At 36.5% G+C, this 15,204-nt stretch overlaps 2 protein-coding genes across 2 annotated transcripts; both read left to right on the plus strand.

Annotated features, from left to right (window-relative positions):
- Positions 1-960: 960 nt before the first annotated feature.
- Positions 961-5,879, plus strand: eif3f (eukaryotic translation initiation factor 3, subunit F). Its single transcript, XM_051907540.1, has 8 exons — positions 961-1,128; positions 1,313-1,383; positions 1,652-1,731; positions 3,250-3,387; positions 3,483-3,574; positions 3,705-3,841; positions 4,553-4,666; positions 5,763-5,879. Exons 1-8 carry the CDS (start codon positions 1,017-1,019, stop codon positions 5,838-5,840), a joined length of 822 nt encoding a protein of 273 aa, XP_051763500.1. The 5' UTR covers positions 961-1,016; the 3' UTR covers positions 5,841-5,879.
- A 1,773-nt stretch (positions 5,880-7,652) lies between these two features.
- Positions 7,653-15,078, plus strand: zgc:77880 (zf-DHHC domain-containing protein). Its single transcript, XM_051906593.1, has 9 exons — positions 7,653-7,836; positions 8,988-9,076; positions 10,028-10,101; positions 10,365-10,477; positions 11,342-11,403; positions 11,785-11,905; positions 12,010-12,082; positions 13,139-13,283; positions 14,376-15,078. Exons 1-9 carry the CDS (start codon positions 7,712-7,714, stop codon positions 14,465-14,467), a joined length of 894 nt encoding a protein of 297 aa, XP_051762553.1. The 5' UTR covers positions 7,653-7,711; the 3' UTR covers positions 14,468-15,078.
- The last annotated feature ends 126 nt before the right edge of the window (positions 15,079-15,204 follow it).

The following is a 15,204-nucleotide window of genomic DNA, read 5'->3' on the forward strand; positions in this document are numbered from 1 at the left end:
TTTGACCGTTCCAATATGGCGGACAGCTAACGTATAGCAGCCCGTAGAAAAAGACACTAATTAGGCTTCTTTGTGTATATTTCTATGGTCTAATGAAGCTAGGAATACTGGGTAGCAAAAGTAATGAACTTTATCGCCACCTGCTGTTCATGTTTTACAGTTTATATCCACCACCAGCACAGCAACTTCTGATAGACTTGGCTGAATTTAGCTGTGAATGATTTTAAAAGGAGATTCATCTTTATCCGAATCTTTAGTCTAAACTAGCATTGTCAAATATTCCATTAATACTTTAGTAATTAACATTATGTTGTTTTACTGTTGCTTTTCTCATTTCTTGCACCTGGCACTTTTTGTCTTTCTTTGTCCTTTAAGTTAAAGGTTGTTTATGTTTTTTCCCCTGGATTTAGAATGTAAGCTTTTCCCTCCTGTTGTTGGATTGCTTTGCACAGTTTGCAGCATACACACTTGACCTTGAGAGATGTTTATTTGAGCGTTTGGTACATGCCCCCTGCGTTTGTATACAAGTTTGTCTTGTGAAGCGAGTCACACAGCCCTATTGTAAAAGAGCAATCTATTGTGGATTTCTGAAAATGTTGTTAAGGACCTCAGAAAGAAAAAAGGAATAATTTTTTCCTCTTTTGCAAAGACAGCAGCACTCGAGCTGACATGAACTCCACAAGTTTTTGCATAATCTAATGATCCATGTTATCAAGCATGATTTTTATAGCTGTTACAAAGAGCATAGAAGCAAGGAAATCTAACATCTGGAGTTCACATAAAAATGTTTACGCATTTGATTTGCGGCTTAGAAATAAGGAAAAATGATTAAGAATGCGTTTATCCCAGGAATAAATTACAATTTAAATCCTAGATTTTCAGCGTGGTCTCAGACACGCCACTATATTGTCAGCGACTTACATCCGCTAGGGGCAGAAGCACAAACTCTGTGCTGATTTCCGCACTCTCCCTCTTCTTCTCTGGTTATCATCATCCTTCACTTCCTCTACGAAATCATGGCGGTCCACGGCCCGGTCGTGAAAATCCATCCGGTGGTTTTGGCATCGATTGCGGACTCATACGAGCGTAGGAATGAGGGAGCAAGTCGTGTGATAGGAACATTATTAGGTGGGTCGTGTAATTTCTCTGAGTAAAACCCGAGACAGTTGTTTTAATAAAGACAACAGGATCGTTGTTTTGTCTTGTGAAGCATGTGTTGTAGTCCAGCAGGATGGCTGGAGTGGGTGAGAGCGCATCCGCACAAGTTAAAAGATCAGCATCACTTAACTGGTTTAATTTGTGTGTCACACAGGAACAGCAGACAAGCATTCAGTTGAAGTCACCAACTGCTTCTCTGTTCCTCACAATGAGTCTGAAGATGAGGTGAGATAAACGACATCATCCCACCCCATCCCATCCATACAGTCATGTATCCGTGGTATACCATGGTACTTTTATATATGCCAGAAATTACTTAGAAAACATTACTAGAAAATACCATGGTATCTATCACTATATTTTTGGACGTATACTTGGATGTGCTTTAGAGAACCCCCATGTAAATATCATTGTACATGAATTTCAAAAACATCATCCTTCAAACACAAAGCTAAGTGATGTGATATCCTTATTTACAATGTCTGTGTCATAGGTGGCTGTTGACATGGAGTTCGCCAAGAACATGTATGAGCTTCATAAGAAGGTTTCACCAAGTGAAGTCATTATTGGATGGTATGTGGCCACTCATGCTAATGAATTTTATATCATCTTAGGTTTCCTAAGGATTCATTTCAAAGCAGTGTTATTAGTAAACTTTAAAAAAGCTACTTGAAATAAAATAAATGTTAACTAAAATAAAATATGAAAAACTTTATTTTAGTATAACTTAAAGGGTTAGTTCACCCAAAAATGAAAAATCTGCCATTAATTACTCACCCTCATGTCGTTCCACACCCGTAAGATCTTTATTCATCTTCTGAATTATTAAGATATTTTTGATGAAATCCAAGAGGTATATGACTCGTCCATAGACAGCAATATAATCATCACTTTCAAGGTCCAGAAAGGTACTAAAGACATCTTTAAAACGGTCAATGTGACTGCAGTGGTTCAACTTTAATTTTATGATGCGACAAGAATACTTTTTGTGCGAAAAAAAAAAAAAAAAAAAAAAAGACTTTATTCAACAATATCTTCTCTTTTGTGTCATTCTCATATGTTGTTTACGTCCAGCGCTTCCAGGTTCTACGTCAGAATGGCGACTCATTATTGGCCGGCTCCTGCGTCAGCATCACACGCATGCGTCGTGCTGCTCACGTGATCAGCTTTGGCCAATACTGAGCCGGCATTCAGACGTAAACACGGAAGCCTTTACTGTGCTTACTGCGTCACTTGCGTAAGGATAATGACAGGGAAGAGAAGAGGTTGTTGAATAAAGTCGTTATTTTTGTTTTGTTTTTGCACACAAAAAGTATTCTTGTCGCTTCATAAAATTAAGGTTGAACCACTGCAGTCACGTCGACTGTTTTAACGATGTCTTTAGTACCTTTCTGGACTTTGAAAGTGTTGATTATATTGCTGTCTATGGACGGTGGGTCTATAGACAGCAATATAAGGATGGTCTATATACCTCTCGGATTTCATCAAAAATATCTTAATTTGTGTTCCGAAGATGAACGAAAATCTTATGGGTTTGGAACAACATGAGGGTGAGTAATTAATGACAGAATTTTCATTTTTGGGTGAACTTTACCCTTTAATTACCACAATGAATAAAAATGAAAAAAAAAAAAAAAACTACAAACATGGCAGATGACCGACGGTTCAGTAGAGAGGGGTTTGACTTTTGATTAATAATCAGTATTTAACCTGAAGAAACTATATTTATTCAATGTTATCCGCATTATATTTAATCTGCAACAACATTGTGATTTTTATAAAGATACATTTAGTCATTAACTTTTAAATGCATCATTGTGCAAACACATGGGGAGAGTCTCCGCATGAGAGACACAACTGGCAGATCAACATGCTACTACATTTCTCTCCGATATGGTAGGAAGTTAAATTAAATGTGGAGGATTTTAACTGTGAAAAGATGATTGACAGGGCATTTTAAGCAGTGACAGGGCAAACGTAACTAAGCCTCAGAGTGGTCCGTAAAAAGACACAACTATGACAAAGTAGTGTGTCCCAAAGCTTGCTGTCGAATTGGGACGCAGCAATAATAAGTGTTCTTTTGTTTTGCAGGTATGCCACAGGATATGACATCACAGAGCACTCCGTTCTGATCCATGAGTACTACAGCCGAGAGGCTCCAAACCCCATTCACCTCACTGTGGACACGGCACTGCAGAGCAACAAAATGAACATCCGTGCCTATGTCAGGTATTATCATCTGGACAAAAGTAGATTTATTTTTGGCTGCTGACCTGATGTCCTCTGCTGCAGTAACAGTTTTTATTTGTTGTTTGTGCTGTTAGTTCACAGATGGGCGTCCCGGGCAAGACAGTTGGTGTCATGTTCACCCCACTGACAGTCAAGTATGTTTACTACGACACAGAGCGCATTGGAGGTCAGTTATTTTTCCCCTACTTAAAAAACATTTTGTGGATTATTCAGTTTTTGGATTGGAACGTTATTGCATTTGTGCGTTTTAAGAATAGCTTATTTTCTTATAATGGATTAAACACATCTCCCTATAGTTGACCTTCTACAGAGGACTCGTGCATCTCCCAGTCGCACCAACGGACTGACCACAGACCTGGCCCAGGTAGCCGGTGCAGCAGGACGCATACAAGAAATGCTGACCACAGTGCTCGCATACATAGAAGATGTGCTGGTGAGTGTCTCTTTGGGATATAACATTAATATTTTTGGTGACCTATTTGGTTTCAGTTAATTTATCAAAATTTCTTATACCTTCATAAGGGGCTTTCACACCGGAGGAACATTTTCATAGTTCCTAGAACTAATAACGGAGTTACCCACTTTTTGGCGTGTTCACGCCACAGTAACTGGGAATGAATTTAGTTCTAGGAACACCTTTTGGGGGACTAAATTAGCTCTTACTTGAGAGTATGGTCTAACCCAGCACAATAGGAACTACCAGTGACGTAAGTGTATGTTGACAGGTTGAACGCATGCCATATGAAACACTGGCACTTGCCGTTTTTAAAAAGCTGTGTAAACGCACACAGTTTACTTCACAATAAACATACAGAAAGCTAATGTTAACGGCATTTACCTGTCGCCTTTGTTTGTGGAATTGTATTGTTTTATCAGCCTCGATGATATGTAGCACCGCAAGTTGTTGTAGGATATTTAGTCACTTAGCCTTCTAAGTGACGGTGCGAATGCAACCAGGAAAATGGCCCTAGGGGAACATTTAGTTTTCGGGGAACTGGCTAGTTCCTATAACTAAGTTCCTATAAATAACTACCCGGTGCAAAAGCTTCTATAGAGTAATTTAATTTCATTATAAATCTCTCTTACACTTTCTTTATACATATGACAAGTATTGTTTAATAACTTCAATTTTATTTTTTTCTAGTCTGGGAAAGTGATGGCAGATAACAGTGTCGGTCGTTTCCTGATGGATCTTGTGAACAAAGTGCCCAAGATCACAGCAGAAGACTTTGAGAGCATGCTGAACTCCAACATTAATGTGAGTGACATTCAGTACAATATGATAGTATATATGTTTGACGTGCTTTAATATCAGGGTTCCCACAGTCATGAAAAAAATGGAAATATCAGAATTTTAATTTTGTTTTTGATTTCCATTTCTGGAAAGATCATAGAAATTCCTATAATGACTGTACAGTTTTTATTTATTTTTATAAATATTTCATCAGCTAGTTATAGTCAGAAATAGTCCTTAAAGACCAATTGACACCACACCGACAGACGCTGACCAACGCAGACAGTGACTAGAGTACAGTATGTCACTTCTCAGATGTTCCAAACAGTGATTCAACATGTTCAATCAGCAAAAATAAGCGCCGACCAGCGGCAACAGACGGTGACGGGTACTACACTGATCTGACAAAACATGGCAGAGTCTGTTGCCGTTGGTCAGCGTTTGGCAGTGCAGTGTGAATTGGACTTAAAGGGATAGTTCCCACAAAAATTTAATTTGTCATTACTCACCCTCATGTTGTTTCAAACCTGTAAGACCTTCGTTCATCTTCAGAACACAAATTAAGATATTTTTGATAATCTGTGAGGGTTTTTTTTTTATTTTTTTTATCTCCCATAGAAAGGAACGCAATTACCACATTCAAGGTTCAGAGAAGTAGTAAAGACATTGTTAAAATAGTCAATTCAATTCACATTTATTTGTATAGCGCTTTTCACAATACATATCGTTTCAAAGCAGCTTTACAGAGAATGCATGTCAGCATTACAATTTAGAGTGATCTGTTATCAGAGTTGACTGTCCAAATTATGTAATTTCAGAAATGTACATATAATCAACGTGACTACAGTGGTTCAACCTTAATATTATGAAGCAACAAGAATAACGAGTTTATTTAACAATTTGAACTGTTGTCATACGCTGTTGACGTAGTGAACGCAGTGCAGGCTTCTGTGTTTACGTCTGAACACTGGTGGTACCTTAGCCAGTCTGCCTAAATAAAAATTATTTTTAAAATTTTTCACAAAAAATAAAAAATAGGAACCCTGTAATGGCTTTCAGATTAAACTAAAGTTGTGTGCCTGTGCTTCTGTAGTTCTCAGACTCTTTTCTTTCTTTGCAGGATCTGTTGATGGTGACCTACCTGGCGAATCTCACTCAAGCTCAGATCGCGCTTAACGAGAAACTAGTTGTTCTGTGATTGGAAATTAAAATAAATAAAAATATGTTTGTCATTCCAGCAATTTGTGTGATGAGTTGTTTAAAACAGTGCTTGAATATCCGAGAGCTTGTGAGTGGAATATATACAGGTGCTGGTCATATAATTAGAATATCGTGAAAAAGTTCATTTTTTTTATTGTAAATTATTTTAAAAAATGAAACTTTCATATATTCTAGATTCCCTACATGTAAAGTAAAACATTTCAAAAGTTTTTTTTTGTAAATTTGTTGATTAGAGCGTACAGCTAATGAAAGTCCAAAATCCAGTATCTCAAAATATTAGAATATTTACATTTGAGTTTCATTAAATGACCATCCCTACAGTATAAATTCCGGGTATCTTTTGTTTTTTGAAACCACACTAATGGGGAAGACTGCTGACTTGGCAATGGTCCAGGAGACAATCATTGACACCCTCCACAAAGAGAGTAAGTCACAGAAGGTCATTACTGAATGGGGTGGCTGTTTACAGAGTGATGTATCAAAGCATATTAAATGCAAAGTTGACTGGAAGGAAGAAATTGGGTAGGCAAAGGTGCACAAGCAACAGGGATGACCGCAAGCTTGAGAATACTGTCAAGTAAAGCCGATTCAAACACTTGGGAGAGCTTCACAATGAGTAGAATGAAGCCGGAGTCAGCGCATCAAGAGTCACCACACTCAGACATCTTCAGGAAAAGGACTACCAAGCCACTTCTGAACCAGAGACAATGTCAGAAGCATCTTACCTGGGCTAAGGAGAAAAAGAACTGGACAGTGAACAGTGGTCGAAAGTCCTCTTTTCAGATAAAAGTAAATTTTGTATTTCATGTTGAAATCATGGTCCCAGAGTCTGAAGGAAGACTGGAGAGGCACAGAATCCAAGCTGCTTGAAGTCTAGTGTGAAGTTTCTGAAGTCAATAATGATTTGGGGGGGGCGTGACGTCTGCTGGTGTTGGTCCATTGTTTTATCAAGTGCAAAGTCAATGCAGCCATCTTCCAGGAAATTTTGGAGCACTTTATGCTTCCATCTGCTGACAAGCTTTATGGAGATGCTGATTTCCTTTTCCAGCAGGACTTTAGCACCTGCCCACAGTGCAAAAACCACTTCCAAGTGGTTTGCTGACCATGATATTACTGTGCTTTATTGGCCAGCCAATATGCCTGACCTGAATCTATGGGATATTTTCAAGAGAAAGATGAGAAACAGTCGATCCAACAATATACAGATGATCTGAAGGCTCAATAGTGCCTCAGCAGTGCCACAGGCTGATCACTTCCATGCCACACTTCACTGATGCTGTAATTTGTGCTAGGAGCAAGTCATTTGCTGTAATATGTCCTGCCGATCAAGTATTGAGTGCACAAAAGAACATACTTTAAAGAACTTGAACTTTTCTGTTTTGCAAATCCATTTTTTGATTGATCTTAGGAAATATTCTAATATTTTGAAATACTGGATTTTGGACTTTCATGAGCTGTACGCTCTAATCATCAAAATTAAAAAAAAAACTTTTGAAATGTTTTACTTTACATGTAGGGAATCTAGAATATATGAAAGTTTCATTTTTTAAAATAATTTACAAGAAAAAAATGAACTTTTTCACGATATTCTAATTATATGACCAGCACCTGTATAATGTGTGTGTGTGTGTGTGTGTGTATATAATATTATATATTAATAGATGAAAAACAAAGCTACCCCAAAGCTTGTGCTGGTATTTAAATTGTATAATTTTTAAAAGATAAGCAGAAACCTGACAGAAATACACAAACGTTCACAGGTGGTCAGAAATAAACGGATGACGGACAACGCGGGCTACGTAACGCTCGTCCTTTTATGACGTCATCGGGAAGACCGCAGATGGAAAGATGGCTGCGTTTCGCTGTCGGCGAGACCCGTGCGGCTTTATTTGTCTTATTTTAACTTATTTCAGCGTCTTTTACGCCGACTATGTTGTGATTCAGTATGTCCTGATCCCCGCGTATTCTGGAAGGTGAGTACCGTGTAAACAAAGCTTTGAAGAGCCAGCGTTTGGTTCACGTAACAGCACGCGCTTCTCATGATTTTATCGCTTTTTAATTGTAACATTAGCTTTTTAGAATCATCCATAGCGACAGCCGGTCAAAAGAAGTGTTCGTGCTGATGTGTTATACCGCGAAAAGTGTTTACAGTGCGTTACTGCAAGCACTAGTATTAGGATCGTCGGACTCTGCTGTAGTGCATCATTCAGCGCGTGTTTACTACACTTTCAGTCTCTGTTAGTCTATAGTATAAGGTTTCAGCAGGTTATCTCACCTGAAATTAACAAGTCATATTATGATAAACGGTACCACTCTCCTATGTTTTTTGTTTTGGACCACCTGTCCTGCATTTTGCTACACATACTGGATGAAAACGTCAAAATGACAGATCAAAATAAATAAATAAAATACAAGTTACAAATGCACTGAATACGGTAAAACGCATTTTAATGTCTGTATAGTCTAGCAAAGGAGCATAACCTAGTCGCTAGACTCGCTACTTGAGGAAATGTTAGTATAACGTGATCTTTACCTACTAGTAATAATTCTGTTCATTATATTTAGTAGACTGAATTGCATGAATGGGGAAACTGAGTGTCAATAGTTCCAATTAACAAAGCTTATTAGTGATTTAAAGCATGTTATTTAGTGTAACTGCAAATAGGCTTTCCAACTAATGTAAATCAATATTTATATAGTCTAATAATAGTGGTAATTTAATCTCTCTCCCACGTGTGGGGATGCATTAATAATTTATTTCGCCATTATTGTCCTTAAGGAACAATAAATATTTTGAATAAGCATTACTACTATGTCCTGACAGAAGAAAGAGTTAAAAAAACAACAACAAAACAAATATCCTCATTACGTTTTTTTCTTTTCTTTTTTGCGCTTGTCTGTCACAACCATTATGTCAACTCCGTCACACAATGTAAAGAAATTGTTTAATATTTAGGCTATTGATAATGTTTCTTCATTTTAAGTAGGTCCTATTAGTAGCTAGCAACACCAGGAAACAAAATGACTACATTTATACATATGCAAAATATTTTGTGGTTATGGTTATTTTTTGCTTATGGGTATTTCAGTGTGTAAAGTGTATGTTTACTTTCTTTGTGTTTAGTGTGTGGTGCACTCTCCATGGATCTGTGTTCAATATTATTCTGTTACTACTGCTGGCGTGCCATGCAAAAGCAGTGTTCTCCGACCCTGGTGAGAGTCCTGAAACTTGACATTGCTTTGTCTTATTTAATGGATCAAACATTTGATTTTTATACTAGACTGTTTGTGTTTTAACCCTATAAAGCCCTCCAAATGATCAACTTAATCAAAACATTGCTGTAAAACTTGCTGTGTTCAATCTTCTACATGCCTTCTGTCCTCTGATTGATAATTCATACTTTTTGGAGCAAGTAAAATTAGTATAACATAGTAAAAATGTGCATCTTCAGGTTGTGGTACACACGTTTCTTTTGCTAGTTGCTTTTTCCAATAAGAATAACTTTTATCTTGTTTGTAATATTTCAAGATGACTGATACTGGACTGGACTGAAGCAACTTAGGTTTACTTTATTATCGTACATAATTTTGTAGAAAAATCATGTTACATTGCAAGAATCAAATATCATCCCACAGGCTTTTGAGGAACATTTATTTGAATCTCTCAGTCATTACTGAATTGCATTGGATTATATGTTTTGCCCCCACAATTACAACTACAGAACTAGTTGTAATTTTTTATATAAAATTAATCAATAAAATTAATCATTTAAATATCATCTAATACATATTATTGGGAGATATAGTGACAACTGATATTTATTTGCATTGTATGTAGTCTGCTAAGCTGTTTAGAAATCTGATTTACATTGCAAGCTATATAAATACCATCTGCACCAAATTGCAAATTTTTGCTCAGTTTGGGCCTCTAAATTTTATTTTTTTTTTTCTCCTTGAATGTGAGCTCTCTATATCATACTATATGGGTCATAAAAGCCTGATGCATCAAACATGATACACAACTTAAAACACAAACTTTTATATTAATTTATTTTATATTTTGTTTAAAGGTTCAAAAAAACTGTTCCAATTTTTTCTGACTATTTCAAATGTCAGGCATTACAGGGTTAATCAGTCAAAAACTTTTACCATTTACCGTTACAGGAATGGTTCCTCTACCTGAGACGGCCATTGACTTCTCTGACTTGAGGTCCCAGTCCAACCGTCTAAATGACAGAGTGAGTGTCACTGACCTGTTTACTACTGTAACTATATTTAAGTTGTATTTGTATTGTGTAAATATAACTCTTTTGCAAATGGTATTTTCTACTTTTTCTTTTCTGTTTATGCTGTAGTTATTGATTTCATAGTGGCCCTTTCAGCTTGTTCACATACTTTGTTTAGTGTGCAGAGTGTGTATATTCTGTTTACATGATTATGTCTTATTTCACAGTGCATTTTCTCTGTGACTTGTCTTAATCATTGTGTTGGTTCTGATCAGGGCTGTGAGGGCTGGACAGTGTGCAGTCGCTGTGAGACGTATCGGCCTCCTCGAGCCCATCACTGCAGAGTTTGTCAGCGCTGCATCAGAAGAATGGACCATCACTGCCCGTGGTCAGTCTCTCCGCGTTCTCCATTGGCCAGTGTTATCAACTTGAATGTATATTTTTTCTGTCATTTCTGGCTGTGTATAAAATAGCATAAGTGTATGTAATATACTTGCGCTATAAAATATGCCATGTGTAATGGGTCCCGCTTTACATTAAGTGTCTTTAAAGAGGACCTATTATGCACTTTCACAAAGGCTTGAGTTTGTTTTTGGGGTCTATTAGAATACGAATATTAGAATATTAGAATTGTTGTGATTAGTCAACCGCTGAGAGTGTTTTGGAAATGTCATGCCCCTTACCATAACCACGAGTTTCAACACACTACTAATGCAACTCAACCAGGCCTTGTCCCTTTTTTTGGTGGGAATTATTTAAATGAGGAATATTGTGACATGTACGTTCCCTGAAGGAAACGCAAGACTACAATCGAGGCGTTTCAGGGAGTTCAGAAACAGTGCTTACTGATATAGAGGAATGACTTTGTAACTTTGTAGACCTTTCGTATTCTCAAACAGCTACATTACATACTAAAAAAGCTGAAAATGCAAAAAAACGTAATAGGTAATAACACGTACATTAATCAGTTGATACAATGCACTTATTGTGTGCATACATGTTTTCACATGGTACTTTTAATTAAAAAATACTTGCATGTAATTATAGCTGTAATTCATTCCCCTTACCTATTAACCCACCCTTAAACCTAACCATACCACCAGCATGAACACAAGTACGTTGTACATATGTTTTTTTTTTTTTTTTTTTGGAAGTACAAAGTGGTTAAAGACACCTCATATGATGTTTGACCATTACAGTTTTTGTCATGTCTCTCATTAATGCATTTGCATATGTGTTTGCTCTTTTATAGGATCAATAACTGTGTTGGAGAGCTCAATCAGAAATACTTCATTCAGTTCCTCTTCTACACAGGTGAGTTTTAATAACATGGGGTGTTTTAAGAAAAGGGGTGTTGAAACCTGCTTCTGGAGGGCCACTGCCTTGTAGAGTTCAGCTCCAACCCAAATGAAACACACTTGAACCAGCTAATCAAGGTCTTACTAGGCATACTGGAAACGTCCAGGCAGGTGTGTTGAGGCAAGTTAGAGCTAAACTGCAGGACAGTGGCTCTCCAGGACCGACTTTGGATACCCCTGGTCTAGTGAGACCTTGTTTAGCTGGTTCAGGTGTGTTTAATTAGGACAGTGGCCCTTCAGGAGCAGGATTGGAGACCCCTGTTTAAGAACATAAGGATGCCCTGTTGGATGCAGATTTGATTTTCCATTTCTCTCCTGTAATGCCATATCTCTGTAGGCATGGCCAGCTTGTATTCCATGGCGCTGGTGGTGTCAGCATGGGTGTGGAGAATAAGGAGTGAAAGAGAGGGAGATGGAGATAAAGAAGGAGAAGAAGCTCCCAGCAAACATCTTATTGTGTAAGTTACAATGTACTGATTCACTATACTATATAATGATTATCAATATTGCCTTTGTTAGCTTTTTGCTTCTCTCACACTGTTCTTGGTCATTTGTTCTGAAGGGCACATTATATCATTCTGCTGGTGGAGTCAATACTTTTTGGAGTTTTTGTCTTGGTGATATTTTATGACCAGGTATGCTTCAACATTATATAGCTTCAGTGGGAGCATATGTTTTGTACCATATGTTGATATTATAGGCTAATATTTTGAAAAATGTGAATTCACAATTTCACACACAGCCACAGTATTGTACTTACGTTCTTTGTTGCATTGTTTGCATGGGGAGGCTGTAATAATATTCCTTAAAGGGTTAGTTCACCCAAAAATGAAAATCATTTACATACCCTCATGCCGTTCCAAATCTGTATGCATAATTTTCCTTTGCAGAACAAAAAAGAAGATATTTTGATAATAATGGTAAACAGTTTGGTTACCATTAACCTCCATTGGAAAGAGGGAAAAAAACACTGAGACATTTCTCAGATTATTATTCTATATATTTATTCTTCTCAACAAATATTTGTAATTTGTAGTTCTTTTTAATTAAATTATTTTAACTCAATACTTTAAGGAATATTAGAATAGACTTAATGGATGTTCAGCAATTGAACAGCAGTGACATAATTGTAATATTTCATATTGAAATGCTACTGGTCTTTCTGCACTTATTTGAATTCTGAATTGTGATATTTTTGCATTTATTTAAACATTTATTCACCTTTAAATTTCAAAGATGATGTTGTGTTTTGTCTTGATTCTTATGCATAGCCAATAGAATGAATGAAGTATGATTAAGTGCAAAGTGGCTCTTTAGCGGAACTAAAGTCTAAACAACCTTGCCTAACACTGTTTCTACACCGGACACAACATCTTGAGGCTGTCTACAAGTAGCGTGAGAGCTTGAAGTACATCAGAAATAGAACGGGGTATCAGTTTGCTGTTGGGAATGTGTTGCGCCGCATCGAATCCAGTGTAGACAGCATCACTGATTATAATGAGTTCTAACTGCTTTTGTCGCATTGTCGTGCTGCCCACGTCTGGTGTAGACACAGTGTAAAACTCTAACACTATTCTCTTTTGACTTTCAAAACACTATTTTCTTCAAATGCAAACCTTATGTAATTGTTGAAATTTAAATGTTTTTGCATGTGATGATCTGTCACCTGTCTCTCTTGTTTTTGTCCCAAGCTGGTGTCCATTATAACGGATGAGACGCCCATCGAGCAGATGAGGAACAGACTAATGAAAGACAAACCCAACAACACCCACCCGACACACATTACACACACAAGAAAGCCAAAAATTGCACTGCTGAGAGAGGTTTTTGGACGGGGTGAGTAACTATTTTTAGCATCTAGGGGGTATTCAAGAAAGCAAGATTAAAGGGTTAGTTCACCCAAAAATGAAATTTCTGTCATTAATTTCTCACCCTCATGTCGTTCCAAACCCGTAAGACCTTCATTCATCTTCGGAACACAAATTAAGGGGTGAGAGAGAAAGAGAGAGTTTATGGATAGTATTTTAATACATAAAGACAGCGTCATCAATGGATCACCGATTACAAGAGTCACCGTGGAAACAAACACTAAGAAGAAGCGCACCATACTTTTTTTTTCTTGTTCTTTTGTTTAATGGCAAGAGTATAGTCTCAGTGCATATCACCATCTATTGGGCTGTTGTGCAATCATTTTTAATCGTATCCTTTTTTCGCTTTCGTCTTCTACTTACTGTACTTCAGTGATGCAGAAATATGTTTTTAACGACTATGAACAAGGATTAAATAGTTTGATGCTAAGTAAATAAATAAATAAATATTGATTTAAAAAACTATACTTGCAAAAATAATATGGCTATATAAAGTTCCAGCTCCAGAGCAGGTTTTGTTTGAGAGTAAGTTGGCTACTTACTTACCCTGAAAGTTACTTCCTTCTCTGTAACCAAAAATTGATGTTATCTGTTTACTTATTCTTAAAATTTCCTAGGTATGTGACATAACCTGCTTTCTAGACCACCCCCCAGAACTGAATCACTGTCAGAAATCCAAAGCATTAAGGAATATGTTATACTACCATTCAAAAGTTTGGGGTTGAAATTATTTTTTAAATGTTTTTGAATTTTTAAATGTGTTTGATTTTTATATATATATATTTCACAATGTAATTTATTCATGTGATAGAAAAGCTGATTTTGCAGCATCATTACTTCAGTCTTCAATGTCACCTGATCCTTCAGAAATCATTCTGATTTGCTGAATTGCTGTTTATAAATGCCTTTTTTTTTTGTCTGTTTTGATCAATTTAATCATTCCTTGCTGAGTAAAAGTATGATTTTTTTTTTTGAGTACTTTTATTAAAATCAAACTTTTGAAGGATAGTGCTTATAATGATAAATGTTTTTTCCATTTGTGTATTTCTCATATTTACAGGCTCTATACTATGTTGGCTGTTCCCGCTCCATTCGTCCCCTCCTTCTGTTGGTGGCATCAGTTATTCAGCACTTCCTGATTACAATGTGTAACACTAACCAGTTTTTCATCGGTTCCTTTGAACCTTCCATCAGTATCACATCATGCGTAGGACACTGAATATTATGTTACTGAGGTGCAAATTTCAGCTATGAAGGAAGGGCGCTTCTATGTGTGTGTTTTTATACACTGACTGCTCTGTCTCACACACACACACTGAGATACATATACTTTTACAAAAGGGACTTGCTTTACAAACCTGGATATTTTTCCCTTCTGTGTTCAAAATGTTTTCTTTTCATATAACCCAGAATAATTAATGGATTTAATTTTCATTTAATCATACATTGTTTTTATGGTGTGTTTTTGGACTGTACATTTTACACAAGGATTGTACATAAAGATGTATTTTATAACTTTAATTTCTGACAAAAGTGTTGCTGCATTTTCAGGGTACTGGACTACTTGTTGAAGTGCTTGTTTTTATTTGTTTGAAATTTTAATGTTTTTGCTGTTTTATGGACAGCTTGAGGGATGTGTGTACATAACAGATGAACATGTATATTGATAATGTTTACATTGATATTTATTGTAATTTATCTGTGGATTTTTGTGTGTCTAAATGCTGCTCTGACTTATGTGAAGTAAAAGACATCTTTTCATATTTTGGCTTTTTTTTTTTCGCTTTAAATGGTGGAAATAAACCTATAGTGTTAACTATAGATCATTGTGTATTATTATTCAAGAATACAATAATAATAGATGCAGTTAATGAAGTTGGATCTTCACA

This window comes from Ctenopharyngodon idella, chromosome 1 (assembly GCF_019924925.1).
Source record: "Ctenopharyngodon idella isolate HZGC_01 chromosome 1, HZGC01, whole genome shotgun sequence".
NCBI classification, from domain to species: Eukaryota; Metazoa; Chordata; class Actinopteri; order Cypriniformes; family Xenocyprididae; genus Ctenopharyngodon; species Ctenopharyngodon idella.

What these genes read in the sequence shown, in the direction of transcription:
- eif3f (XM_051907540.1), top strand. Translation starts at nt 1,017, where the DNA reads ATGGCGGTCCACGGCCCGGTCGTGAAAATCCATCCGGTGGTTTTGGCA. An exon ending in CGACACAGAGCGCATTGGAG is followed by an intron (nt 3,575 to 3,704) that starts GTCAGTTATTTT and finishes ATCTCCCTATAG; the next exon opens with TTGACCTTCTACAGAGGACT. An exon ending in CATACATAGAAGATGTGCTG is followed by an intron (nt 3,842 to 4,552) that starts GTGAGTGTCTCT and finishes ATTTTTTTCTAG; the next exon opens with TCTGGGAAAGTGATGGCAGA.
- zgc:77880 (XM_051906593.1), top strand. Translation starts at nt 7,712, where the DNA reads ATGGCTGCGTTTCGCTGTCGGCGAGACCCGTGCGGCTTTATTTGTCTT. An exon ending in AGCAGTGTTCTCCGACCCTG is followed by an intron (nt 9,077 to 10,027) that starts GTGAGAGTCCTG and finishes TTACCGTTACAG; the next exon opens with GAATGGTTCCTCTACCTGAG. An exon ending in CCCAGCAAACATCTTATTGT is followed by an intron (nt 11,906 to 12,009) that starts GTAAGTTACAAT and finishes TTTGTTCTGAAG; the next exon opens with GGCACATTATATCATTCTGC.